General features: G+C 29.8%; 1 protein-coding gene across 1 annotated transcript in view; it reads left to right on the forward strand.

The window, feature by feature from the left end:
• Positions 1-3313: 3313 nt before the first annotated feature.
• The window catches only part of LOC111614667, a 29147-nt gene continuing 5183 nt past the window's right edge, over positions 3314-27277 (forward strand). Inside the window, exons 1-20 of the mRNA XM_023356031.1 lie at positions 3314-3399; positions 4734-4925; positions 5014-5093; positions 5173-5275; positions 5350-5567; positions 5643-5816; positions 6248-6415; positions 6499-6600; positions 6674-6796; positions 6874-7115; positions 7187-7319; positions 7396-7523; positions 7643-7845; positions 7926-8095; positions 8184-8292; positions 8374-8437; positions 12354-12424; positions 24104-24295; positions 24907-24998; positions 25131-25242. Of these exons, the coding sequence (XP_023211799.1) occupies positions 3392-3399; positions 4734-4925; positions 5014-5093; positions 5173-5275; positions 5350-5567; positions 5643-5816; positions 6248-6415; positions 6499-6600; positions 6674-6796; positions 6874-7115; positions 7187-7319; positions 7396-7523; positions 7643-7845; positions 7926-8095; positions 8184-8292; positions 8374-8437; positions 12354-12424; positions 24104-24295; positions 24907-24998; positions 25131-25242 (2684 nt within the window). The 5' untranslated portion in view covers positions 3314-3391. The remainder of the gene's footprint in view (positions 3400-4733; positions 4926-5013; positions 5094-5172; positions 5276-5349; positions 5568-5642; positions 5817-6247; positions 6416-6498; positions 6601-6673; positions 6797-6873; positions 7116-7186; positions 7320-7395; positions 7524-7642; positions 7846-7925; positions 8096-8183; positions 8293-8373; positions 8438-12353; positions 12425-24103; positions 24296-24906; positions 24999-25130; positions 25243-27277) is intronic.

Here is a 27277-nt window from a genome sequence, read left to right on the forward strand (position 1 = left end):
CACTCCCTTTCACCCTCTATACGGCACCACGAGGTCAGATTTAAGCTTTGGCTCGGGGGCTGGGAGGAAATATACAGCCAACGACACAATTTTAATCGAATTTTACAACGGTAGTAATAATAATCATTGCATCTTTCGGGAGTTTATCTCTGTTACTAAATTAGATTTTTTTTTTAATTTTATCGTATTAAGTGATTTATTGCGTGTTACTCAACATCTGTGTCGACAGAACTCCTGGACAGTTCGTCGAAAAACAATACGTAACAATACACAACGGACGACGTAACAGCAACTGAAGCAGATATAAAGGAAGGTGCAGACTTAATCCTCGTAAAAGAGGAGAAAGAAAAAATTTAATTGGATTTAACAATAGAAAAAAGCCAAAAACGACGAACTTCCTCCTTTATTAACGATATAAAAGACGAGATTTGTCTCACATTAAGCAAAGACGATCTAGATCTAACAATGTGATTCAATGTACTTTATCTCGATTAAACTGCACAGAAGGAACTAAATTACACAGAATACCAGAAGCGATATATCACTTCGTGTACAAGTGTAGGGACCAAAATGTAAATATAACAATGGAGAGCTTTATTAGCATAAATTAGAATATTTTTAAAGTCGTATACCAAAAATCGTCTTTAAGAAGTCACGTTCTCGACTAAATTACTGTCCCGCACGACTCGGGGGATTTTCTTTTTCCTTAACGACATGTCTGAAACAAGTGATTACGGTAAAAAAGTAATTTCAAACCGTGTTTTTGTTTGACGTCAGATGAAAACGAAAATGGAGTAAAAACCAAATTAACATTTACTTTCCTATTTAGCATCGAACACAAAAAAATAAAACTCTCGATTATATTGCGAAATTACGGACTTTTAACACAGTTAAAGGTGATTAATAATTGGGCGTTACTTTTGATTGTCTGGAGGGGCTAAAAAATTTTAAAATATTTTCTGGAGCTACACCGGAGAGGAAATTCTTAAATTCACTTATGTAAAAGACTTTCTAATTCTTATTTGGTGATTATTTTCAATATCCGGATCCGCCCTTATAAGAATGAATTTCTATAAGAAAAAAATAATAAAATGTCAAGCATAATGACTGACAAGTTAAATATAAATTATAATTTTTAATTATAAAATAAATGTAATCATATTAATGTTTCTCTCTACTTTTTAGTTTTACTTTCTCACATATTTTTTAAAAAATTAAGTCTGTTTCTACAGCAATAACCGAACAATAACAGTTTATTCATGTAAGTGCAGTGAAGCAGACACTTCTTAAGTCTTTTTTAATATAAATTTTATACTTATTTACTACTTATTCTAAATTATTTATAAAATTGGCAAAGTCTTTCTCAACATTCGACTGTTACGATTTAAATTTAAAATGAATTTTTTTAATGTTATTAATTTACAATTAAATAAATATTAATAAAGTAAAATCAAGTCATATTTTGTTCACCTAATTAAAACTTTTTTTAAAAGAGAATAATGAAGGTCAATACAACAATTCTGAAAAATATCCAATTCAGTTCCTTCAACTTTATGGCCAACTGGTGCCGGCTGACCTCGTTGTTTTAGTAACATTAATTTTTCGGAAAGAAATTAATTATTTCTCATAAGGTTCAAAATAATCATAAATGGCCATAAATTTCTCCCAAATATGCCTATTTTTAACGCGTGCTCTACCATGCGGTTTACGCTGTTTCCTCTTTTCCCTAGAATTATGAATTATTTTATTTCTTATTTATCAAAGGCGATCCAAGTGGGAGAACAATCATAGTCACTCGTCTTTTTTATCTTCTCACTTCCTGGTCACTTCTCATTGTCTGCCCAGACGATAAGAAAACTGGTTGTTTTCACCATTTGTGGACCTAAGACAAAACGTAATCAATTAAAATAATTGAAATTCCAACCTGTTCTTTTCAATCTTTATCCTCTTGATTCTGTCGTCACAGTTTATCCTTTTTTTTTTCTTCTTTGGTAAACAAAAATTTTCGAAATAAAAGGATTAATAGTCTTCTTTTCTTGCTTGTTTAGTTTTCTTGCTTCGTGGGATAATCGTACAGTTGAAAACAGTTGAGCTGATTTCCCTAAATCTTATTGTTAATATACTTATTAAGCTTTCATAACAGAAATTATCCCTTTGACTTTAAGTTTGTAATGTTTCTATTATTACGAAAATTTCAAAATATAACAGTAAAACAAAATTACTATATATTGTGCACCGTGTCGAGAGAGAAAATTGTTATAAAAATGTTAAAGGTGACGTATCTGTGTTAATCTATTCGATCACAAGAAATCTACTGTACATAACTGTGTCATTCCTTCAGTATTTAATGCTGATATAAATTTCATAACCATATTTTATCCTACAGATCACTTAATATATATTTATTTTTTTATATTTTTATGTTAAACATAAAAGTAATCTTAAAAACTTATATCTTAAATGTAATGAACTAAAAATTCGTTTAAAAAATGATTTTGCAAATGGTAAAAAAAAACTTGTTGTTGTAAAATAAAGCTCGACTATTTCTCTGGAGTATCAAGAATTCATTGTGTTACGATAGCTATCTCATTGTGAAAAACAAATTGTTTCTGGAAATGTAAATTATCAGTCAAAGTATCTAGAAGTTTTTTTGAAAGTTTAACCTGTTCTTCATCCATTTAAAACAAATAGATCATTATTTGCTTATTCTCTTTATTGCAACGCAATCTCACCTTCTCTATACCAATGTCTAGTAATGAAAAATGGTTTGTTTATAAGAATTTAATTTTCAACATTGTAGTCATTCTACGAAGGAACAATCAATGTTTGATCTAAATAATTAATAGTCTTTTTCTTATTCTTTATAAAGTTCATCATCATTTGAAGAGACGGTAGATCTCCTTGACACCTTTAAAATTAATATTTCCAAAGTCACGTTTAGTTCTGTTAAGAAGAAATTATAAAATAATCGCAGAACAAAAGCGGGATGAGTCGGTAAACCATCCTTATCTCGGATAAGCGTGCTTCTGCGTTATCTTTGCCCTTCAAGTGTAATTTATATCTTCCGATTTTACTCCACAACATTTAATTGTGGCATTTTTTAAAATATACGATTCTAGAACAAATAAATTTAACTTTTTATAAAGTCAAATTAAGGCAAAAGCTTGAAGTTTAGCCAGTTTTAGTGCCGCCTAATGGTTTTACTTCGAACCAGAATCACGTGTTATGGCAGTGGACCAATGAACTTGTTTCTGTGTCGAAATACCTACCCCCTTATATGACATGTGAAAGCAATTGAAGCGGGTAACAGAGAAGACCATTGGATTACTTTAAGTGTGTGAGAAAAGGAAAGCACTTGTATCGAAAGGATATCTGAGTAGTGCCAAGCGCAATGTGGAAGTAAGTACCCTTTTTTCTGACCTCGTAATAATAGACAGATTAAACATCACGATTCACAAATCAGTAGAAAATATACCATTTTAATGATTAATAGACTATTTCTTTCAAATTCAAATTGCAGTCTAGATAAAGCGAATCATATACGGTACCATGTACCTAATTTAGTAAATTACGCTCATTTGAGAAAAAGTTTCGTGCTCAACATTCGAATATATTTTAAAAAATCATATTACTTTTCGAATTATTAAGTCTTAGTTTTACTAATGATTAGATAATGTATCTCCAGTAGAGCGTGTGGTGTCGACGACACCTAAGACTTCAATCCTTGGTAATCCTGCTTAGCGAAAGTGCAGACACTGCATTGTTCTTCCTACGAAAGTGTCATCTGTCAAAACTCGTTTCGACAAGCAACAGTTATACTTTACATAACATTGTCATCTTTTTTTTTAATTTTCGTTGCATAATTCCCGAGTCAGTTTAGAAATGTTTTACAAAAAGAGAAATAGATATTTTCATATTGTAGTTATGCTGTTTTCGTCTCATAAACAATATCAAATATAGGTTAGTAGAGAAATCGAAACTGGTTTATTCCAAACTATCAGACGAAGTGTGGGAAGTGGCCTCCCTTTACTTGTCTCTTTCGTTCGGGTGGAAATTACAATACATTGTTTTAAATGAAAGCTTTCTCACGCATTCGCCACTCAAAACAAGGTTTTCGTCATTGAATTATTAAATACTCCTCGTGTAACCTTGAATTTCATTTGTAACTGATACGTTTTGGGATGTTGTTTGAGAGTTCTCAAATTATCCCAAAGGAATTCCAATTCTAACTTTTATAACAGAAACCACATACAAAATTATGAAGATCGATTCTGAAATTTATCACCACATCTTTACACAGGTTTGACATCTATTCCAACATATGTTGATGTTTCGAAAGTGAAAAATATATTGCACAGAAGTAAGAGATAGATTTATTTTCTTTTTTGATTCATATCGTGTGTATGCTATTTGAATGTTTTTCAAGTTTTTACAGCTTGAAAGGTGAACTAGTTCTTTCAGCTTGTAATATATTGCTAATTCACTTATCAATTAGCAATCAAAAATTTTCCGAGACGTTTCATTTTTTACTTATTGGCTATTAAGAAATTATCAGTTCGTCTGATTTCAGAACGTGGAAAAAACTTTGTATATATTTTTTCACCGGAGTAGATCAAGAACGGAATATATAAAATAATATTTCTCACCTAGCACAAAAACAGTATATCACAGTAACCTTGAAATGATGAACTAAATTTATCTATAATAAAATTACCTAAGTACTTTTTTTTTAGATATGTCATTCTGTTCGTGTTCTGTTTACCGTCAACCTCACCTCAATACAAAGGTGAACTCGTTGCGCCTTTGATCAGCAATGAATTCCCCGAAACATCGCCTAACTCCGAATGTGCCCTATTACTACAAAGGACTTACGTAAGCAGAGAAAGATTTAGGGATCCTTATCTTTACGATTCTGTCAAACCCGGGTATTTATCAAATAAATAAATAAATAAATGAAATAGGGTTATTTTTTTTTATTGTCATCAATTCATTCATTCGTATATTTTTCTACAGCCGGCCTAGTCCTAAAGAAGAAGTTTGTATCCTATATTCGGATGTCAATGATGCGGTGGCAGAAGCCAGGAAAAAGTTGGGTGGGTAACCAGTTGCTCGAAACAAGTATATTGGAATAAACATCGAATTGCAATTGTTTACAATATTTGTTTCTTTCAGATTATCGTCAGCCTCCCACAATCAACAGTCTGGAACCTTACCCCGGTGATATTGATATTACAGCTGAACTTGTATTGGAAGTAACCAGAATTTTGGCGAATAGGTCAGAATTTATTCAAATTTTGGAATTTAGACTTGATCGTATAGAATAACTTAAATAATTATAACGTATTACAGGTTCCGACTTTCGAATGATGAAATCATCAATGGTCTTCCTCTTATCGATACATCTCGTACTGATATATGGGATGTGTGTCCCGCTCACGTAAAACCTATGCCATGCACAATGGAAAGATACAGAAGTCACACGGCCCATTGTAACAATATGAAACATCCTTCTTGGGGTGTGGCCAATACTCCTTTTGTTCGATTCCTTCCTCCAGTTTACGCAGATGGTAATTTTCTTCATTCTAATTATTTAAATAAATATGCCAATTTCGAAATTTTGATCAAATTAAACTAACTTTCAGGTATTTCCGCTCCTAGAGTATCTGTCGTGGACGGTGGTCCACTTCCAAATGCCAGATTAGTAAGCAGCAGTATCCACAGAGATCACGATCAGCCAAGTGGTCATTTATCTGTTTTAGTTATGTCTTGGGGTCAATTCATCGATCACGATTTAACTCTAGCTTCCCCTCCTCGAGGTAAGATAGTAGGGATTATCAATTACATTTTTAGAAATTGAACCATCGCTGAATATATTGTCCTCGTGCTAAAATATTTCTCCAGTTGTCCTTCATCGGGTGAAATACTTCCCTTGACCCAGTTATTGGCCCTGTTGTTATCGACTTCTTGGTGTAAATCACTGAAGGACAATATGTCCTGCAGTAAGCCGCATACAGTACCGCAAGGTCGAAACTTTATGATTACTTGTCAGATAACAACCTCCTTCCGGAAATAAAATGGGGCGTAGGCCAGACTGGAATTACTGTTCCCTTCTGTGAATTTCTCTTATTTTATTGACATTGAACATTCCTGTTTTAAAAATTCGATTGACGTAAAAAATAGTTTTAACCTTTCCTTTAAAATCAATCAGAAAATTTTTGCTTATTTTATATTGAAAACATTTTTCAAGATGCGAATGATCTGGATTTCGACTGCTGTGGAATACCTCCCGAAAAACAACATAAGAATTGTATGACATTGGAAATTCCACGTAACGATCCGTTTTATTCACGTCATGGGCAGACATGTATGGATTTTAAAAGATCAATTGCCGGACATCGACCCAGTTGCGCTCTTGGTAAGAATGTTCAAGAGTAAGAAATGCAACCAAAAAAAGAAAAAAAGTTATTAAAATTTGAAAAAATTTATGAACAATTTCAGGTCCTAGAGTTCATGTCAATCTCTTAACCGGATCAATCGACGCAAACTTTATCTATGGTTCCACTGAAGACTTATCTAGTAAACTACGATTAAGAAGTCGAGGTAATCATCGCTTTTGTAAAACTTCAAAATTTTCTTTTAATATAAAACATAAAACATTAATATATCAAATTAGGGTTAATGAAAACATGGGACCGTTTCCGAGAATATGGACTTAAACCTCTATTACCTGCTCAATCTGATAACGCTGAACGAGACTGTATTGCTAGACCTCGTCGAATGTATTGCTTCTTGGCTGGTATATTATTATGTTCCTTATTAACGTGTGTGATATATTGCTTATCAAACTACAATTATCGATATACATAATTCTAGGAGACGAACGAGTTAACGAACAGATCCACTTGACAGTTTTGCATACTCTTTATGTCCGAGATCATAATAGACTAGCTACAAAATTAGCTCAGTTGAATCCACACTGGGACGATCATAGAATATATCACGAGACTCGCCACATTCTTGCAGCAGCTCTGCAATATATTACATACAACGAATTTTTACCTATGACTCTAGGAGACGATCTGATGCACAAATATAATCTCACTTTATTAAAAGACGTAAGATACATTTAAAATCTTATATATAACTAAACTATGCCTTTCTTATATCTAATTTTCCATTATCTCAGGGATATTGGAACCATTATGATCCGGATGTCCATTTAGGTTTAGGAAACGCTTTCCAGGCAGCTGCCTTCAGATTCGGACATACCCACATTCAAGGGATGGTTCGGAGATATAATAAATATCACGAATTTTTAGGTATACAAAAGAAAATGATTTATTTTAGCTTGTAATAAAATTTAATATTTATTTTAAGTTATTTATTTATTTTAAGGACAACACGAACTGCACAACCTCCTCCGACATCCCTTCATTCTATACGAACCCGGAAAATTAGATGAATTAATAGGAGGTCTGATAAATACACCCGCTCAAACATATGACCCATTTATCACAGACCAGGTAAGACTTGTGTAAAACGCACTTCACTGCAATAAAACCGTGTACTGAATGGAAAGACGCTTTTACAGGATACGTTTATCATTTCGAAATGTTCAAAACCATTTATTCCTTCGAATTAGGTGACCAATCACTTGTTTCAAGAGCCACCCGATCATTTTGGAATGGATTTAGCGGCAATGAATTTATTAAGAGGAAGAGAACACGGTTTACCCGGATATAACGACTATCGTGAATGGTGTGGACTACCTCGCGCTAAAACCTTTTCCGATCTAGAACCTTATCTAAATAACCAAACAGCTTTTAAGTATTCTCAAATTTACAAGTAAGCATATTGTTATTAAACATTATTAATAATTAAATTTCGATTTTCTATTTTATTTTTAATTTCGAAATTTTTCCAAGGCATCCTGACGATATCGATCTGTGGAGTGCTGGTGTTTCCGAAAGGGTTCTACCTGGAGCTATGGTAGGCCCTACATTCGCTTGCATCATAGCTCGACAGTTCTCCAATTTGAAGAGAGGAGATAGATTTTGGTTTGAAAATTCTGGCTTCCCCTCCGCTTTCACTCCAGGTTTGTAGATATTCTCCATAAAATTTCCAAAAAGCAAAAAGAGAGAAAGAAGAAAAGTTTATTTTTTAAACTTATAATTAATTTCTAGAACAACTGCGCGAGATCCGTAAAGCCACTCAAGCCAAAATTATATGCGAAAACGCTGACGATATGCCCACTATTCAACTTTGGGTGATGAGGCTCCCACATCCTATTTAGTAAGTACATAACGTGTAACTTTTTCTCTTATTATGTAGTAATTAAATAAAATTTGACTCACTCACATATTCGTTTTCTAGTAATCCCCGACTGCACTGCTCCGATATTCCCGACATAGATTTAAGATATTGGCAAGAAGATCCAGTCCACGGAGGCTACAAGAAAAAATAAGCGACTCAAAATTAAAATCCTTGTAAATAACTTAGGCTACGATAAATTATTGCTGAAAGTAGTAGTCGAAAAGCACGTCTATGTAAAATATTCTGTACATTGTACAAAAAAAAAGAAATGACGTTTATTTCGTGAAAGTTCTTCACGAAATGAAAATAATAATAAAAAAAATTATATTTTTTTACAAAAATTAATTCATTTAGATGTTAGGATGGCGATTGATAAAATTTTTTAAGAGAAAAGACAAATTAATTTGTACATAGTTTATTATTGGTTCTGGGAATAAAAAGTTGTTTTGATTTTTTTTTCTTTTTTTTCGTTCTGGATTAATTATACAGAAAAATAGCTGTCGTGATATAATTTACAAGTCAAAACAAAGCCACGATTTCTTCACCCTATATCCGATAATTCGACCAAACCCATAAGTCTTACAATTGAGGGTCAGAACAAAGCGTTCTACTTTGGGACAATACCGACCTATCCATAATTCCAACCTTTGTTCCTCGCCCAACATTTGATAAGACACGAAATCCATTTGTCAATGTCCGTTCTTAACTAGGACAGAAAAACTCCGTCTTTTACACGGTGTCGCCATCTACTGTCCGTCACGGAAATCACTTTACTAGAGCAGAATAAATTAGATCAAAACAGGAGTTTAAACACGCGTATGATGTATAGTCGTGTTGATCTAATCGTGTAAAAAATGATAATTAAGTGCTACGCTATCTGCATGGCAAAAAAATGAAATTAGCAGACATTTATAGATTACGTAAGGGGTTGACAATGACGCACAAAACTTAACCCCTTCAGAAAAATAACTCAGGTCGCCGACCGAATGGAATTTGGCGCGTCCCATCACCTTGGGGTAATTTCTATCACCATTTTCCTTTAACATCTTCGCGGGTAAATATACGATACTTATGGTTCAGATTTCTTTTTTTTTTTTTTTTTTGAGGAAGAATCACTTTCTCTCCAATTATTTCCTGGAAAGGCGAATCTTCCAGAAATTGTTTCCTCGAGTTTGTCATGATCTAGATTTATTTTAAAGTATCGTACTATCATTTTTATTCCATTTATCTGATGATGATCTATATCGGATATACATAGCGCGTGTCTAATGTATATCATCACTGTTAAAACTTCTCTCGATTCTTCTCTGAAAAGATAGTATGAAATTTCCAATACAATTCGACTCCTATTCGAGAAAAATGCAAAATAATCAAATTAATATCGGGTAGGGGGTATTACATAAAAATCTCCATTTCCTGCATCATTAGCAAAAGATTAATGAATATATAAAGGAAAATATGTTACGTTCCGCGTGACACAATGTCACAACTGCATTCCGTACACCGGAGGAGGCACAGATGACACGAAACTAATTTGCTAGTCATCTTAACTAGAAATAATCATCTTCCTTTTTAAGCCCGAACCATTGAAGATTGATTTGTTCTAATAGTTAAGGTTATCGCACCTGTGTCTTCTCAAATTAACTCTGTTACAGCTTTTCAATTAAATATTCTATTCTCAGTCTTGTTTCAATAACCTTTGCATCTTATTCGACCTAATTTCCTCGACTAAGAAGTTGAGTGCAGCTATTTATACAACTAGGTTACAGGAGTGATAATCCCTAAATAAAAAAAATCTTGACTTTCTCAATTTAATAACAAACTTCCTCCATAAAACTTCATTAGAGAAACTGAGAGTGTTTCGATTTACGTTTCTGTTTTATTTTATAGACGTCGAAGAGCATTAAATTATAACGGAGGCTGTTATTTTTAGATAAGTTTCACCCGACCAGTTTTGAAAGTTGCATCATCAAAATTTATAGAAAATTCATCTGGTCGTTGGCTGTGCAAGTTATTATTTCGGGCAGATGTTTACGGATTTGTTCCGATTATAGAAGCATATTTTAGAATTTACTGATATTCTTCAGGAACTGTAATCGTTTTATTTAATTTTAATTGATTCTTACGCAAATATTCGTCGCTTTAAAGGCAAGACATTCGCCTGTTATAGATGAAATCTCATATTTCTTTCAAAAATTTGTATTTATAAAGTGTTTAGACAACAAATTTCTGTATGTTTTGGTTACACGCAATTACATTTATAGAAAACAATACATTATATTATTATATTAAAACTGAAAATTGAATTAGTTATTATTTTAAGGCACTCTTCATGTCCGCTTTAAGAAATTAATAGGCCTACATTATATGGATTTGTTATTATGCAGATTAATAATCATCATTAAGCTTTTCCTTGTTTTAAGTACAGTACATATTTTTAATATTGTTCAACAAGTATTATGACAACGAATCGATAAAATTTATAAATTAAGGATGCAAATTTAATTCCTATACAATACGCATACTTAATGCGTGTGAAAAGCAAAAGGTGATCGATTTCTTGTATAGGCAACAATACATTAGCTTAGTTTCGTGACTGTGAAGTATGCTTCACCCTTTATGACTCACATATATTAAAAAACTGCACCACTTCTCCTTTCTTGCTTTCATTAATTAATACTAATAGTAATCATTCACTCGAGTGCCTTACCCACAAGTAGTTCCATAAGAGACCCCCATCATGTGACACGGCCCAAAGTCTAATCGAGAATTCACCCGGAGCATTCATGTTTCATAAAGAACTAGTATCCTTCATCCTTCTTCATTTATTTTTTTACGCAATCTTCATTGTGTGGAGAGATAATTGCTTCGGGGCTATGTAATTCTGCTCGGTACGCGTCAGATAAGAAGGCATATATCGAAGTGATAAATGCTTTTTACAGACATAATTGCCACCGGTCTTGCTTTTGTTTAGAAAATAGAACAATCGAATAATTACTAAACTTTGGCTTCGATCGTCTGGTAAAGACCATCTGCGAGTATGAAGGAATTTACGAGTTCCACATTTTTCATTCGGGACTACTAGTTTGTTTCAAAATTTCTCTGCCAGGTAGGGTGGCCCAGTTACCCATAGGCGAAGGCGTCTGTGTGGTTATTGTGGGTAGCCGAGTCTAGTTTTTATGCTATTATCCCCTCTTTAAGACGATAAAATGGCCTATTTAAGTATTAGGTCTCCAAAGAAAATTCGAACAACCTTTTCTGCATAAAAACACAGACAGAGAACAGCTCGTTAGAAGGTCGTGAGAGTATTATATTCAAATAAGACATTTTTATTCACGTTTTTGGATGATCTTTTCCAATCGAGGCGTAGAGTAGCTTCTCAGATTGTATAGCGATGGGACGTGATTCCAATTATAACTACACTCGCTTTTTGTGTCTCTCGGTACTTTCACTGATTCTATTAACATAAAAGCGGTCTTATCAGCTTTTAAACGGTTCTCTTCAGTGCCTGGTTCAAAATGGTCAGTAAAGACCACCTCATCTGTGAACCCACCTCTAAATGGGTTCTAGGCCAGAGCGTGATGATCAAGGGTCGCTTTTGTCACGACGGAATCAATCTGGTTAAAATAAGCCACTTTTGTCCGTCACGATCGGGAATATTTCTCTATTTCACTAGAGAAATGTCGAAATAATGATTGATAAATTATTTAAATCTCAACTTTCAATCGTATAAAACGGGAAAAATTAACTTTCCTCGCAATTCCATTTATATTCAAATAGTTTTAATTGGTATAAATGAGCTTATTCTTAATAGTTTATAAAAAATAATTTTTGTAGACAAACTAGGAAGTTTTTCTATATAAGTAAATGTAATATTTGCGTTTTTGGGAGTAGTTAGATAAAATGAACTTCAAACGGTTGGAAAGATTCGTGTTGTGATTTCATTTTAAAGCGACGATGTGTTTGGTAGATTTCTTTGGAGCGTAAATAAAGGCGGTCATAATCTTTATCGGAATGTCTGAATGATATTTTATCATCAGAAATTACATCAGAAGTTCCAGTTTACTTGTTTACTTCGGAATAAGAAGATACGTCCATATGTAACGTTCATGTAAGTAGTAATCGAAATCTCGAATTTTTTTTTGAAACAAATATCGTATAATATATAGCCTATATATTTGAAGGCTTTCATCTTTCTATATCCAATTAGCATTTTTAATAATGCAAAACAAATATCACTAGATCATACAATGTTTACATTTAATATTGAAATGGTAATTAGGGAAAAAATAAAACTACAATAATTTAATTTAATTTAAAATGACAAACCTGTAAGTAAAATTAGAATAATTTTGCACACAAGTTTATCATTTTGTTCACGTTGATTTTTTAAATTTTCCTTCTTTTCTTATTTATTTCGAAATTTGAAAAATTTAATATAATTCGTTCACAGAGTAATATTATATCTACATCATTACGTTACAAGGTATTAAAATTTTAGATTTTGTTTATCAAATTCTTCCGAGGTTAAATACTACCATTCCGAGTTTCTTTTAAAACAAGTATCGTTTAATTTCAAATAGAAATAATAATAATTATATAATTTATTTCATTATAAAATTATTTAGGATTAATATAGGTCGTTAAGCGATGCATCATCGCGCTCAAATATTTAGAATTACAGCATATTCAAGTAAAATATGGTCTAATAAATCTTTTCAGATATTATTGAATGATTTATATAGGATCTAGCTATTTGTCAAATTCTGTTTTTGTTCATTTATCATATCTTTTCGGACATGACAAGCTTACAGAATAAATCTAAATGAAATTTAGTTTTTGGTGATAAACATCAAGGCGTCTGAACTCGGTATTGGCTCTGGATCAAAGCGTCTGAATTTCTTAAAAAATTGTTAGAGTAATTCAAATATGTTTAATTAAAATGAATTGATAAATATATTATCTGAATTATTCTAGCAATTTTTAAGAAATTCAATTAAAATTTCACATGAAATTATTAGCAATCAATAAATGATTTAAAACAATTAACTAGATAATTAGATACTCTTTAAATTTTATTTCTGCCGAGTCTTTTTTGTTTGCCAATTTTTGATAAACAACAACTTTGTTTAGGAAATAAATCGTAAAACAAGCTTAGCAAGGTCGTCGCTTTTTTTATTATCCTTAAACAATTATTATTTTCAATTTTTCGTTTTCCCTAGTTATATTTCTATCTCAACTGAGAAACTAGCAATGAGATAAGTAATCTGGTTTATATTGGAATCTCTCTTGCATGAAGACTGTATCAACTCTGAAATCATTCAGCATAACCAGACTATATCTAGAAAGAATAACATAGACCTATTTGATTTTAACTCTGTTAAATCACGCGATTTTATCTTTAAATCTAATTTAAAAATTATTTTATACATTTCTTTAAATCTTTTATATTCTAGTGATGTGTGGACTTTCTCGAAAAACTAGTCAAAAATGATTTATAGTCACGCTAAATTTTCGCTTAACGGAATTACTACTAATTTGAATTTAAAAAACGACAAAGGTGAAAGAAGGTATATTATTAAGAATAATTATAACATTAATTATAATTATCCAAAACTTTAATTACTATGTTCTTAGGCTATTATTCTAGCATATCCTGTTTCTAAATAGACTTTCACTCTTTACATAATGGTCTTGTAATTTGTAATGAAACGTTATAAGTTACATTAGTTTATTTTATTCAATGGCCTATATAATGGATATTTAACCAGATCTTTTTTAATTCCACAAACAGCAGTACTATATGTGTCATCCTAAATATGAGTTACGTTCGATGCGATTAACGGTTCTCTTAACCTCGTTGAAGATACCACTGATTTTATTAACATGCATATAAATATGAATATAGTCAGAGCACATTTACAGACAGGTCTACAAGAATTCTGTTGAATAACAGAATAGGTTTCTTAAATAATATTTAAACTGACCTCAAAAAGTTAATCTTTGTTACCCCCACAAAAGGAAACATCTAAGAATTGCCACGTGTGGACAAAATATAAAATTTATTTCAAAAATTGCAACATATATAAGTTTAATCATTGCCTAAAATAATTTTAAAGCGGCAGGACTGAGTATATATCATAATGTATTATTTAAAACATGATTGTTTAAAATTGATCTATTCATTAATTACATAGCAACTACTATTCCTTATCCATCATATAAATCTCATCTTATAGATGTTCTAGTTAGTAGAAAAGTATTTAATTCAAATTTATAATATCGAATATTAATGGATTTAAACGAGAAGATATCAATAAATCCAGTTTGGTGATTCGAGGCTATTTAATTTAATATGATTGATATTAGCTTCAATGATAAAACCACTTCTTAATACAAAATTGTTAGTAAATCGCGATTATGACGGTTATAAAAATTATATAGGCCTAATGTTTCAAAAATTATTCAAGGTGATTCATTAAGATTCCTTTCCCTCTTTAGGAAATAAAGTACCCTTTCTTGCGTGAAATAAGAAGTAAAATAAAGATCTGTTGTCTCGGAAGGTACGATATATATGTCAGTTGTTATCTTCAAGTTTCTTTTCAAACGAAAGTTACAGATGTTATTAAGGTTAAGAAAATATAACCGAAATAAAAAGAAACACCGATTGTGGGATAATAATCCAATCATCTCTTCGGACAATGCTAAAGAAAAATCTAGAACAGTCTGAACTGTCAATTGACGTACGTCAACATCTCTGTCAGAGATACTTGTTGGGCTTTATAATCTAACATAGTAATAACTCTAATTTGTTTTATGAAGAACCTTTATTATCGGAAACGGTATTGTTTATCGGATTATATACGGTCACAATCTAAACTGAAGACAGTTATTATTACATACATTTTTTTCTTTTTTTATAATGTTACATAAAAATACTTCAATAATCTCGATTGAAGCCGTTTATCATTTGAAGTAGAGGAAAAACTTGTAATAGTATAGTAGTTAGGAAAACAAAAACTTTGACTATGCTACTTCAATATTTGTGAGTTTAATGCGGTTCAATGTGTTTCCTCTAAAATGACAACTTTTTAAAAAACAAATTGAAAATTCAAAACACGTTGATGAGCAAGCTGAAAATGGATTGATGCGATCATAATGCAAAACGTGTCTTCGATTTTTTTTTTTAAATATTAAAACTAATAGTGACTTTAAATTCAGAATTTTTTAAAATGTATATTTTATTAATAATTTTTAACTTCCCTTTTCGAAGCTTTTTTCATTCAGAAATATAATTTGCAACATTTTTCGTGAAGTAAATCGGTTGGAGGGCGGTAAACTTTATCAAATGCGCTCCGGTAGGTACCCTTCTATTTTAATATTTATTCGTGCTAGGTCGAGGATATCAGTTATTCCTATGCTTCGCCTTCTCGTCTTCGTAGCATCAGTATGTATTACGAACTGGGCCAACGACGAATCGCCTCCCGCAGTCACGTGAGGCGAACGGGTATGGGACTATGGACGACCCCTTGATCTGCTAGCGACTAATTCTGGAGCAAAATTGGGGGAGGGACGGGCGATATATAAGCATCTCTGCTCTTCCTACAGGTCATTCGCTGTTAAATCGGTGTGGCTGACGCTGACAGGTGGATTTTTGTGGTGGGTTAACGGATTTTTTTTTAGTACAGTTTCTTCATTTTTAGAATGCTTAGGTGAGTTTTTGTTAATTAATTTTTTCTGTTATTATTAATAATTATCCGAGTGTTTATCATAGTTAAAATTATAATTTTGCGCAAATGTAGACATTATACGAATGACGGCACATCTCTATGCGCATTCTGATGAGAACACCAAGATGAAATGATCATTATGAAAGTAAAATGTATAAGTTTATTTATAACGTTGATTCTAAAATTTTTTAAAAAATGAATAAATTGCAAACATATATATAGAATATAATAAATAGATTTATATTCCGGAAATAATAGCTCATTCTTTAATTATTTTATATACTATAGACGATATAATATTTGTAATCGTTTCAAATTTTCTTTCATTTTAAAAAAATATATTTGAAAAATAAAAATTATAAAATTTTTAAGAACATTTTTGAAAACGTGACAAAGATTTGATAAAATGACAGAAGCCCGAACTTTTAATTGTTGTTTTTAGAGTTGATTTTAGTTACTTTTCCAAACAAAATCATCTCAGTTATATATTTTTTAATTAAATGTTTTTAAATATTTAATTATAATTCGTACGTAATTCTGTCTCATCACCATTCCAAAGCAATCAAGTAGTGTTTTAAAGCCGAGAGCAAAACATCGAGTGCAACTTTCCTACTTTTCTTTCTCAGTAAAAAGTTACATCTTAGCCTTTTCCTTCCTGAATCAAACAGACGGATGGAGGGTTTGTAGGTCAAAATAAAAATCATCGACCACAGTTCATCCTTTGGTAGGAACACGTTTGACTTCCCCTCTTGTAGCCGGAGGCGTCGGAATTGCCTCATTTCATGCCTCGAAGCCATGAACGACGTGTTGAGAATTGGTGAATTTGCGCAATGGTTGTCTAGTCGACCCAAATGCCTTCCCTTTCTCCCTGTTCTTCTCCAAAGTTGCTGGGGGCAATCGAACGATCAGGAGAATAGGTCAAAGAAAAGATCTGTGGACAATATTGTTATGAGGGCGTAGGCTGCATCGTTACTATAAGATCGGGAATTGATGAAAGTAGATTTGGGTGACGAGGCCATTCTATCTTCCCAAAATAAAACAAAACTGAAAGTATTCTCAATGGATCTAATCAGTAATATGTATTCATATACACGTTCTCAAAATGATAGAAACTTATTAGACGATAATACGGATTATAAAAGTCTCTCGAGTTCTTCGAGATTCGATTCGAAATTCACTTAAAACTTATGTAATTAATATTCATTGTTTGACCTAAATAAAATTTTTTAACGTCACGAAAAATCGATAATTTATTCTTGATTAGTTTTTACTTTTTATGGTTATTTTCCTTCTGCAATTAATACTAAATAAATCAGGATAAGACTTATATTTGTAAGAAACAAAATTTATTATTATGTATTGTTTGAATGTCCACGAAACTAAACGGCAATAAAATTTGTTTTGGTGACGAGTCATATGTTATACCGGACAGATAACTCCTCAGAGTAAATAAAATTTCAAAAGAATTAGCGGATAGAATGAGGTCAGAAAAACGCGATCCCAGTCGTGTTACGCTTTTGTGGCTATAATGATGGCCCCATGAAGTGCATAATGTGGGTTGTTAGACTGACAATGTAGATACATTTTTGTTAGACGGAAACTGTATCTACCGAGATCAAAATCTTAATAAAAGATTGTCGATAAGTATATAGGAATGATGCCTAAGTTTCTATCTAATCGATCGTTTCGAGCACTTAATAGAACTTGATTGGATCGATCATTGATAATAAAATGTATGTATATATATATAAACTCATCCTAAAACTTGACCTATTTATCGAAGAAAAGGAAATTAGTATTTGTGCGACTTTTTAGGATCATCTTCGCATTATCAGACAAAAGGGCTTGGCAGAATTTTATCTAATAGATAAAGGTGTCGAATGGGGAATCACGTCCAGACAAACCATTGTTTATTCTCTTCGTTTTCCTAGTAATTGATAATAGAAAAAGTTCATTTCGTGTACTTACCCAGCACGAACTGTATTTGTTCCTTTTCTCCGTAAACTCTTACAATGGTTCCTTTTTTTCATCTTTATAAGTTTCTTTTCACTGTCTTTATAAATTCAAATTGCTACAATGGATTTCAGTCAAACTCATTAGCTAGTTGCGTCATCAAGGTTAGGCCTAATCCATTTTTTTATAACATCTGTATAAATGTAATATAAAAAACAATTAGAAAACAATAGAAATATGGAACTATTCTAGATTATATAATAATATCAAGCGACTTAATAACGAATTTACATTTTTGTAGCAGAATTACGTGAAGAACCTTCACGAAAATTACAAATGTATGACCATTGACATAAATTACGACAAAACATGCAGTAGCAGACGAACGAACTAACGTCTGCGGCAATGTCTAAATTTTATAACTTTACTTTAAAACTTATTTATTATTTTTTTATTTTGTGCTGTATTAAATTAAAAATAATAAAAATTAACTTTTAATGCGATTAATTTTAATATGACGTCAACAATTGTAGATGTCATCGTCTTTATTTATACTTATTTAAACAATCTTCTCTTCTAATAATATTTTATTATATTTATTCAGAAGGAAACATTTAATAATTATTAAAATGTCCTGTTGTAAATAATAATAATAAAAAAATTCATAAAGATCGAAACACGTCACGTGCCCATAATTTCGCGCCTCACGTTTTTCTGCAGCCGATAAAGATCGTCTGCTTAGATTATCTACGAGGTCAAACATTCTTTTGATGAATAATGCGGGGGGAAAATCGATAATTGTTACAATTTACAACATTTCCAGTTTACGAAGAATTAAAATCGCAAATTAGAGTTTACTTTCCTTAGAAAAGGATGTTGAACCCGGCCATTTCGAGTTTTGGAGTGTAGAAATTCAAATATAGGTCTGAATTTTCCTTTAATTATTATAATTTTATGCTAAAAATTTGATTACTATTATACCCAAATATATAAATAACATCATTAAATTTAATAATTTAAATATTAAACAAAAATAGAATTTTTTTTTTAACAATCTACATTAAGAAAAACTTCTCAAATCATAATTAATTAATAATTGGTTAAGATTAGACCCGGATACAGGATAATCAGCAGGTTCAAATGACCCTGTTGATCTTCCTTCATCTGGGTCAAATCCTAATCAATTAATAGCAGACTGTTGATAATTCGGCTTTTCAATTATCCGGCATGACCCCCCCATTAAAATGTCTTTCTCTCATTCGTGTTTAATGAGAGGTTGCTGCCGAAGTTTTCATCTCTAAAACGTGAACGTCGAACGTCAGCGCCTCCATCTTGTAAACCTAGAGGTTTGACAATGGCGTTTGAACGTCAACGGCTCTATTATTTTTCAAATTTGTAACATTAACTTTAATAAAAAATTAAACTTGCATTCCTGTGCATAATTTCGCAATAACAAAATGCAGCTGCAAAAAAGAATCGGCGCGGAAGGGCGACAGGTCATGTCGTTCATTGCTTAGACTCAGTAATCCGGCACTATTCTGAATGGCCGGATTAGCAAGTCTACTGTATAATTTCATGATTTTTTTACATAAAAAACTAAATTTTTGTGGCTTCTATATGTCCGGGAATCAAAATTTAATCTTTTATATGAAAAAAATGGGATATATGAAAATGAATAGATTAAAGTTGGGTCTTATGAGGTCCATGCTCTATCTCACTTATCTCAGCACCTGGTTATGATATTTGGATATTAAATTTCAATTATCAAACATTTTTACATTTTATGTAAAATTACATAAATGGAAACTTTTAAATTATCAAATTATTAAAAGTTACAAAAATAAATTATGATATATATATTTTATAACAAACATTAAGTATTATAATAATATGAATGCAATTTTATAAGTAGAACTAATTATTGATTTAATTATTTATAAAATTATGATTTCTCTAATTAAAAATGTTGATCTAATTATAATAATTGTGTCATTTTAAAAACTATGAAATTATAATTATACATAATTTATTAATTAGATTTAGCAATTAATTTATGATAAATAATTATCTCTTAAAATTTTATATAAAATTCTTATATTTTCATAAATATCACAATTGACATAAATTTTATTAAATGATATTAAGTTTAAAACCAGATTTCTCAGTCAGATTAATTTTAAACATAAGAATTTATTGGAAATTTTTGACCTAAATATCTTCATTAATAATTTAATATTTTATGAATTTTTATTTATTAAGTGAGCAATTTAAATAGTATTAAAAATAATGAAACTCTACTTATTTTGATGAATTCAAAAAAATTTAATTAAACAAGTATTGTAAATCAATATCAAGCATACCAAATAAACTTAGTTTTGTAATGATGTATTTATTATTATTATGGAATAGATGTATAAACAATATACCATATATCAGATGAAATTAAAGTTACTAGGAAAGATCTAAAGTATTTGTAGTCAATGTAATACTCAGGAAAAGATCAAATCCTAAATGAACAGTTTCAATATTTTTAATCGAAATTTTGCAATCTTTCAATTTTTGTTATTAACAGATAAAAGAAATCATTGAATTATAAAATTTTTCAGATCCTTTTTAGTTAAAAGATATCTTGGTACAACTATCGAATGCGATTTTATTTTAAGACGGTCCAGCAATAAATGAATGTATTAGTATGATAAATTTATCGTGAAATTAATTACATTGTTTTAAATTAATCTTATCTTAGCCACTGATATTTAGGCTCTGATTAACAGTTGATAAAGATAACAGTAAATAGGTTGAAGATCTGCTAATCAATATCGTTAGTCAATTAAATTTTATATTATTTTAACTGAACTAAACTAATATAATTAATTGAAAAATTCTCCTTTTGAAAAGATTTGCTCGTCATGTAGAATGGCATATATTTTTGCGGCAATTTAATGTTATTTTTTCGACTTTTCCTCGTCTTAAAACTAAATTAAAGTGAAAATAGACACTATTCTAACTAATAGCACAAACTGAAAATTGTATATCATTACTCCAAGAGTTATTTATTATAAGGTTATGAGTTGTTTGCTATCGATTATTTAGAATCTATAACTTAACATTTTTGTCTTGATCTTTTCCAAATATTAGCTTAAATATTTTTATCTAATAATTTTTTTATTAACTTGAGATCTGCGAGAAAACTTTCATGTAACATAAAAATAACACAGTAATTAAAAATAATAAACTTATTAAAAATTAAATAAATTCCATTTTTCCGTTTAATGTATAAATCTATATTTGTATTCTTTGTGATCTATTTTCTGATTTCAGACAAAATAATTTTATCCAGAGTTCCGTGGTAATATTTTTAATGTAGAAAAGGATTCCGCGATCAAATTAAACTAGGAAAAACACCCGAGGTTATTTTCTGTAGCAATTGCCACTCTCGGAATATTTAATATATTTCCTCCTTAAGGTATATAAGATGAAAACTAGTTCCACGACATTAAAAAGATTTACTCAAATAACTACATGTTCTGTATCTCGAGGCACGATATAAGGTGAAAGAAAACGATTCCTTAATAAAATCCATTCTTACTTAATAAACTTTTTATGTATAACTAACACAAAATATTTAATTGGTCATAGGTTTATATAAAATTCGTTTCTACCGTTATGAAATTTAATATATTATATATCTTTTAAAATTTATCACCTTAATAGGCACCAGAAGGAAAATAGTTAATTCATCATGCTTTATCACTTAAAGATTCACAATTTAGCTCCATATAAATTATTATTATAAATTCGTAACAGTTAAATTAGATATTTTCTTCATCATATGTACTGGTACGTTTAATCAATTAAGCAGGATCCCAGATATTTGATACGTATGATTTTACTTTATCTTTTTAACTTTTTATGCTGTTTTTAATCTTCTCAATACATCAATTTTTTCCTTAAGTTTCTAATTTAAGAAAACATTATTTTTGTTAAAATAGCATTTTCATAAATTAATTACACTTTATCCATATGAATTTTATCGATTAATTTCATCAAATTTTATTTATTTATTTACAGTATAAGAAATTATATATCTTAAATAGAGAATCATAAAGTATAAAATCATAAATTTAAAGACATCTCTCGTGCTTAAGTTTGATTTAATAATAAAAAATTTTAATTATACGCTTTACTAAATAGTAACTTTATAAATAAATATCATTAATATTATATTACCACATTAATTTTATTTCTATATATGATACACATCTACATATATTCATTGATCCTATATACATTCTTCACTTTTAGTATTAAATTAATTTTTATTATAAGATTATTATGTTTTTATTACTGTATTTTATAAGACTCTGAATGAACTTTTTAAATGAATACAAAGGGATAACTTTGAATGAGCGTTGAACTAAGGTTTGTCATGACAACCTGAAACTGTCTTAACATTCAAAAGATAGATAAAATTTATGAAATGATTTCTTCGCCCGAGTTAGCAATTAGGCTTAATATCATTAAACAATAATTTGTCCTAATTTATACTTGTATATTGAATTCTTTTAAAATAGATATGCCAAATGAAAACACAATTATAGTTTTAGAAAAGGAAACACATTAAGGAAACTAAATTATTTATCAATATTGTCAATCTTACAGATATTGTCGAGATAATAATTTTATAAAGAAATGTTGCGTTATATATACAGTATATTTGTTTTATTTTGTTTTTTTAATTAACTATTCTGGTTCGTCAAACTTTCCGAAATTAAGTTAACTGTAATAAGTTGTTCGTTTAAAACTTATTTCAGAGACCTGCATAGAAAGCTTAACAAGCTAGAGATTTTGCCACGAAGTTTATTTCTTTAAACTAACAAGAATTGGTCACATTGCATCAATTTAATAACGAAATAATACATATGAATTTAGATAATATTTGACTAGAATATTTGCTGGTAGTATAATACAGTATTTTATTCAAGTGATTATTATTTCGTTTTATTAAATGTTTATAAAAATCCCGTAGATTCTTATAAGGAAATATTTATAAAAATGTGTATTTTTAAATAAACTGCTAATTATTAATGATTCATTTTAAAAAGTAATAGTCAACTCTTTATTTGGCAAATTACAAGACTGCTAAAACAATTTTTCTGTTTGAACCATTATAATAATATATTTCGTTTTATAAAAACAATAACAGTAAGTTATTGAATTATTCTAATTTAGTGTATACTTTAATCAAAACGTTTCGAGTTTACGGTAACTTATCAAAAATAGTTTTCTTAGAATATAAGATATAAAATCAAGAGCACGTCCATGATTTATTTAATTTTTGAATATCGTACAAAAACTAAAATAATTGATACATTAATTGAAGTTCGTTTATGGATAGTTCTTATCAGGTTCGTGCACAGGATTTTTAAAAGGGTGGAATTAAAAAATATAGGCCTATACATTATTTTTCGTAGCATAGATTATTAATTTTTAAATGTAGGTATACGAGTAACACATTACAGTAGACTAAAGAGTAACTTAATCAGTACAAAACAAGTACCAGTATGCTACACACAATAAACTGTTTTATTTATTCTTTAATTCTTTCTAAATGGGGGGGGGGGCGAAACCCCAAAATCTCCGTGTGCGCGGCCTTGGTTTCTATATTTATCAATTTCTCTAAAAATCTATTTCAAAAATTTATTCTTGAACATAATTTTACGTTGTAAACTATATTTTGAACGATAACTATTATAATTTTTCGTTTATAAAAGCATTGTAATTGTGCTATACTAAATAATACTTAATTTAATGAAAGAATTCTTATTTGTTTTTAAATAAATGTATAATGTTTTATATGACGTCATTAAGTCGTGATTATATATTTTCCATGGCAACAATGGAACATTAACCTCCATTCGCGTTTCTCTTATCGAGTGTTTCAGAATAGAATTTTTTTTTTTTAAATAATTTTTTCAAAACTTTCTATTTCTTTAATAACACAAAACAATAATTCATTCTGTATAAAATTTTCGTCAGATAGTCAATAATAATAAACCTAAAGAAGCAAATAAATCAATAAAATAAACAATTTTGTCTATTTACAGGTATGTATTGGTGACGGTTATTTTGCTGGTTTTGGGAGATAATATAATTCTCTCGGTCCAGCAAGTAAGACCCCCTTTCAACAATGATTATTCTCCAGGATGTGCTTTAGTTTTGAAGAGTGGAAAACGAAGAGTTCATTCCAAAAGATCCTTACCACCTGGCATCCAATTCATCAAGGCTTTTGTGGAAGAGTAAAAACCTTACTTTTTTTATGTTAGATTTATAGAGATTAATGTGGAGAATTGTCTAGTTTAAGATTACACAAGTAAATGGATGATAGCAAACATTTGATTTAATTTATAAAGAACGTTTTATAATATAAACTGGATATAGTTCATTATTATGAATGCTACATCATTTAATGATTCAAATCAAGAGCACGTCTATAAAATTAAAGAGATGATCTTAGATGTTCAAGAACTTAATGCTAGACTAACACTAGACGCTTAAATTAAAATAGAAAATATTTTTAATAATATAGGCTAATGGAAAAGTATTACGACATAAATACATAGAGTTGGTTAATATGTTATAATCCGTGAGGGTAGAGAATAAAAGGAAGGGGGTCAATTCATGTTTGTATGTAAGTGAATCGCGTTATTTTGAATCTTTTTCCTCCTTCAGTTTACTCGTCGGGAGTTGAAAGTTCTAACCTTTGCTCTGTGAGCTAATTCTTCTCCAGTTTTTTCCTCCACATTAGCCTTTATGTAGGCCAAGGTTCGAGGTTATCCAACCTTGCACCTGACCATGTCACTTATGTCTCACGTATTGTTCTATACAGTAAATGTTATGAATTTTTTAGCTGGAGAGTAGAAGAAAGTTCGGAAAGCGGGCCAGACTGTATTACATTTGACGACATTAATAGAGCAGTGCACGAAGCCAGAAGAAAATTTGGTAAGTGTGCCATGCGGAAACAGTTGTTTATAATATTCAAGACTCAAACTGAATTAATAATATTCATTTTACCTTTGTCAGAAAATTCTGCCCTTAATAAAACTTTACGAGATTTTATATTCTCTTCTACAGGACAAGAAGTTCCATGGGAAATTCAAGAGTTGTCTTCAGTACAGCCTAAGCCCGAACATATATCAATCGTAGCCGAAATTCTGCTAGAGGCGACAAAAATATTGGCTCACAGGTTGTTAAATATTCATAAAAGTTTTTAAATTTAAAATAATTTTTAAATGAAGTTCAAAGATGGGCATAAATATAATATAATGACCCAATTGTATTAAATTTTATGGCAAAAGAGGTCACGTTATACGATTCTCAATTAATTTTGTTTTTGCCTTGTTTAAGGAACCCAAATTCGGAACTCAAAAATTCTGTTAATATCAGATCGCCTACATACCATATTGAGAGATTTTATATAATAAATAACTAACTAACTATATATTAACCTCTTAAAAGAAAAAAAGAGTAGTATATACGAGACATCTGCGGACTTGAATCATTAGTCTGACGTTAGCCACTAAGTTTTGTATTATTACATCATCTTGAGTCGTGACATTTAAGTAAATAAAAAAATGAGGGTCTCATAAAAAAATTAATCTCTGACCTTTTAGCCTTAAAACGTCTTGCTGTTTGCTTTTGCTTGTAGGCTTTTTTCCATTATTAATTTAAAACTGTTCATTACATTCTTATGCAGTAAGTTTAATTATATAATAGAAATATTCTTATTGTATATTATACTATGTAATAAGAAAAATGTTATTTTTATTGCAATGTAAATTATATTCATAAAACACTAGAAAACCATATTTCCTACAACTGATTCTTGAAATGTTATCATGCACTATAATTTAGTAATTCAATGAAATATTGTCTTTTAAAGTACAAGCTTATGTAACCGAAATAATTAATTTTAAATGTTTTATATTTGAATTGACATCAAGTTTGCATTTATGCAAACAAAAATATATATTTAATTGTCATACTTCTTATCAGATGCATATTAAATAAGTAAAAATAAAACAAACAAGAACTAGCGAAATGTAAAAAGTGAGCTAGAAAAGACAAAAAAAAATCAATAAAATATAAATATAATGAACCATTTGATATAGTTCTTATAAGCCAAATTTCTCTTAATTTTGCTTAAAATTGAATATAAAAAATAAATTTAATCATTACATTTCTTAGAACATTCAATTTTTAACGTTACGTTTTGAAAATATTTCAGGAAATCAATTTTATTTTATAAAATTATTTTTATCTTATTAAATATCGATAAAGAATAATTAAACTTAAAAATACATTGAAAAATAATTAAACTTAAAGTACTGTATATGAAGAGCAAGAAGGAGAACAATTAAAAATATACAAAATATTTTAATTGTTCTCCTCCTTGGTCTTCATGTACTGTACTTTCAATTCAAAATTTGTTTCTGTTGTTTTTGTAAACAGCAATAATTTAATTTAAACAATAAACAAAACAATTTTACTTATTATTATTTTTTTAAATTAGACCAGCACTCGTGACTTTTGTTATAATTAGAGATGAATAAAATTATTTTTGCAAACATTCCATAAGTCTGTCATTGAGGTGTTTGTAATTTCTTTAGTATTAACTATTTATTTCTAACTTGGTACATTTGACTCACCTAAAGTTGTCGGTAAATCTTGTATGTCGTCTTCTATCTGTGAGTCAGTTTCATCTTTAGACATATTCTGTACTTTTTTATCGACAGGTGAACTGTAGTTAGTTATTAGTTTAGTGTTGCTTCTACGTTTTGTCGGGATCTTTGTATGAGACCAGGATTAGATTCAACTCCAGAAATAAGTAAAAGTATTAAAATTAATTTAATATTATCGCATTTTTCAGTAAAAAAAAATTTGAAAAACTTAAATACAAAAACTTCCTTCGTATTGTTAAGGTCTGAGAGAAAATGCGCCAGCAGTCACAACACACCCCCTATTTTCGAAAATATTAAATAATGGAAAAGAGAATTACTTTTAAAAAAATCAAAATTTACCTTATATTTTTTTATAACTAAGCATTTAAAATAAAATAATTTAAAAATATTTAATGAATGATAGTTACTTTAAAAACATTGAATAGATTGAACATATCTAATTATGTTCGTTGTTTGTATATCAATACATAATCATGATATAGACTTATTTGAGACAAAGTACTGTACATAAATATCATATTTCTTAGGATTTAAGACGCA

Source organism: Centruroides sculpturatus, unplaced genomic scaffold (assembly GCF_000671375.1).
Source record: "Centruroides sculpturatus isolate CEXI.00-Female unplaced genomic scaffold, Cexi_2.0 scaffold81, whole genome shotgun sequence".
Classification (NCBI taxonomy): domain Eukaryota; kingdom Metazoa; phylum Arthropoda; class Arachnida; order Scorpiones; family Buthidae; genus Centruroides; species Centruroides sculpturatus.